We start from the raw sequence: 2,279 nt of genomic DNA, 5'->3' as shown, positions 1-2,279 counted from the left end.
ATTTAGACAATCAATAAAATTATTGAATATAATTAGCGATTATAGCTTGCTTACTTATTTTGATATATATTACTTGTAAATGTCATTTATCACTGAGACTTTGCTTTTTTGTTTTCCTTTTTTCCTCTTTAATCAGGATAATTTATAAAATGAGAATGATATTAATTAGCCCAATATCGAGATGTAATCAACTTTGTTGATGCAGAACATTATGATTTCATTCAAGTAGTAAATCGATATTGTATCTGATATCAAACTCTTTTATCATGCTAGAGTATGCTTTGTTTTAATAATCAGTTCGGTTGACATCAAGTTGATTGGGATTTTTGATATTAACATTTCTTCTAACAAAAAGTCTTGAATTATCAATCAGGAGTTGTAATATACTGAGAAATGATTACCAATCCTTGTTCTCGTCTATGATTTCGAAAATCTTAAAGGATGTTCTCTTGTATTTGTGATAAGTGTAGTTTATATTAACAATTTATAGTGAATTCTTTTTAATGTTATTTAATACTAATTAATTAAAGAAAAAGCAGTATATTTGCAGTAAGTAATAAAAGTAATAAAAAGTAATAGTTAAAATAATATAAAGTGATAAGAAAAGATAAGTAATTAATAAGATAAAAATGTTAATTTATGTCAAACTAATAAAAATTTAATTATTTGCTCATTGATTTCAATATTACACTATCCCGTTGGTTTGTTTCTAATAATAGTTCATTTAATGTAAGAGGAAGTTTGAAAAAGCCGAAAAGCAAACTAAGCATTATCAAACTTCTCCGTTTCTTCTCTTTTCTCTCTCTCTCTCTTTCCCTTTCTCCCTCCCTCCTTTATAGTTCGTCTAGCATGTTGGCCACTATTGAAATTGTAAACATTATTTGATTTTGAAAACCAATAAAGTTTGTCCTCTAATGCTTAGTCAAGACATTATCTTTTCAAAATAGCACAAATTTAAAATTTGTTCATTCGTCACATCTTAGCGTTTAACAATTAATAGAACTTTTAGGGTCAACTAATTAACTAATTAACTTTTTGTTTGTGTGAATATGTCATTTATTACAAGTGCCATATAATCACGTTATGATTTTTAAAAACCATTACCTTTTACATCCATTTACTATCAAATTATTTTGTTAATTAGTAATCAACAAATATCATTTAAAAAATAGTTTTTAAAAAAGAAAGACAATAAACTACAATTGAAAAATATACTTTATTATTGTTGAAAAATATGCATTTCAATTTTTTTGTTTTTTAATTTACGACAGTCGATGTTGTAAATAAAATTATCCAACGTTTTTATACATTATGAGAAATCGTTGAAATTGTATGAATCATTGGAAATGAATGAATCAACCGATAAATTATTTAAAAATTTTTCTTTTCGTATTTGAAGATATTTCATTTAAAAAGTTTTTTCACAAATGGTACCAAAAAAAAGTATGGCTGAAAAATATTGGCAAAATTTTTTTTTTGTACATATACTGCAGAAAAATCAATTGATCAATTTAATGCATGTATAATTAAATATAACATCTAATTACTATAATTAATAAAATCTGAAATATTTTTTTCATTTCCCTCTTTTATTTTCGTTTTCTTCCATAAAATTACTTCATTGTAGCATATGGAATCATATTTTATCTCAAAATACATTTACATTTTATGAATCAATCAATTCTTCTATACAAATCAATAATTTATTTTGGGGAGAAATGTAATTTTCGTTTAAAATGTGAGGAAAAATTGGAAATGGTAAAAATTTTTTGCATATCTCAAATTTTCATCAAAAAAAAACAGAAAAAATGAAAATGTTGAATAATTGAACTATTGATTTTTTATTTTTTTTGATAATAAATTGTTGAAATGGATCAATCGATCGATCGGTCGATTATTATTTAAAGAAATATTTGATAGATGATTGTTTGGTTAAAAAATTCGTTATATTTGGCAATCTTTTACCTTTTATTAATGTGTTTTTAGTTAACCTGAAAAGTTAAGCATTTATGTGGTTGTGCTTTTTGAAATTATTCCTAATTTGAAAACCATTCTGAAAAAAAGTAGTAGTAGTAGTAGTAGTAGTAGTAGTAGTAGTAGTAGTAGTAGTAGTAGTAGTAGTAGTAGTAGTAGTAGTAGTAGTAGTAGTAGTAGTAGTAGTAGTAGTAGTAGTAGTAGTAGTAGTAGTAGTAGTAGTAGTAGTAGTAGTAGTAGTAGTAGTAGTAGTAGTAGTAGTAGTAGTAGTAGTAGTAGTAGTAGTAGTAGTAGTAAGTAGTAGT

The 2,279-nt window shown here is 24.7% G+C and overlaps 1 protein-coding gene across 1 annotated transcript in view; it reads left to right on the top strand.

Moving 5' to 3' along the window:
- Positions 1-1,869: 1,869 nt before the first annotated feature.
- Positions 1,870-2,279, top strand: part of LOAG_18431 (hypothetical protein) — a gene marked incomplete at both ends in the record, with an annotated part of 977 nt that continues 567 nt past the window's right edge. Inside the window, 2 exons of the mRNA XM_020451090.1 lie at positions 1,870-1,889; positions 2,065-2,274. Of these exons, the coding sequence (XP_020305158.1) occupies positions 1,870-1,889; positions 2,065-2,274 (230 nt within the window). The remainder of the gene's footprint in view (positions 1,890-2,064; positions 2,275-2,279) is intronic.

This window comes from Loa loa (genome assembly GCF_000183805.2).
Source record: "Loa loa unplaced genomic scaffold supercont3.310, whole genome shotgun sequence".
NCBI lineage: Eukaryota > Metazoa > Nematoda > Chromadorea > Rhabditida > Onchocercidae > Loa > Loa loa.
This window is presented reverse-complemented; position numbering and strand designations above follow the sequence as displayed.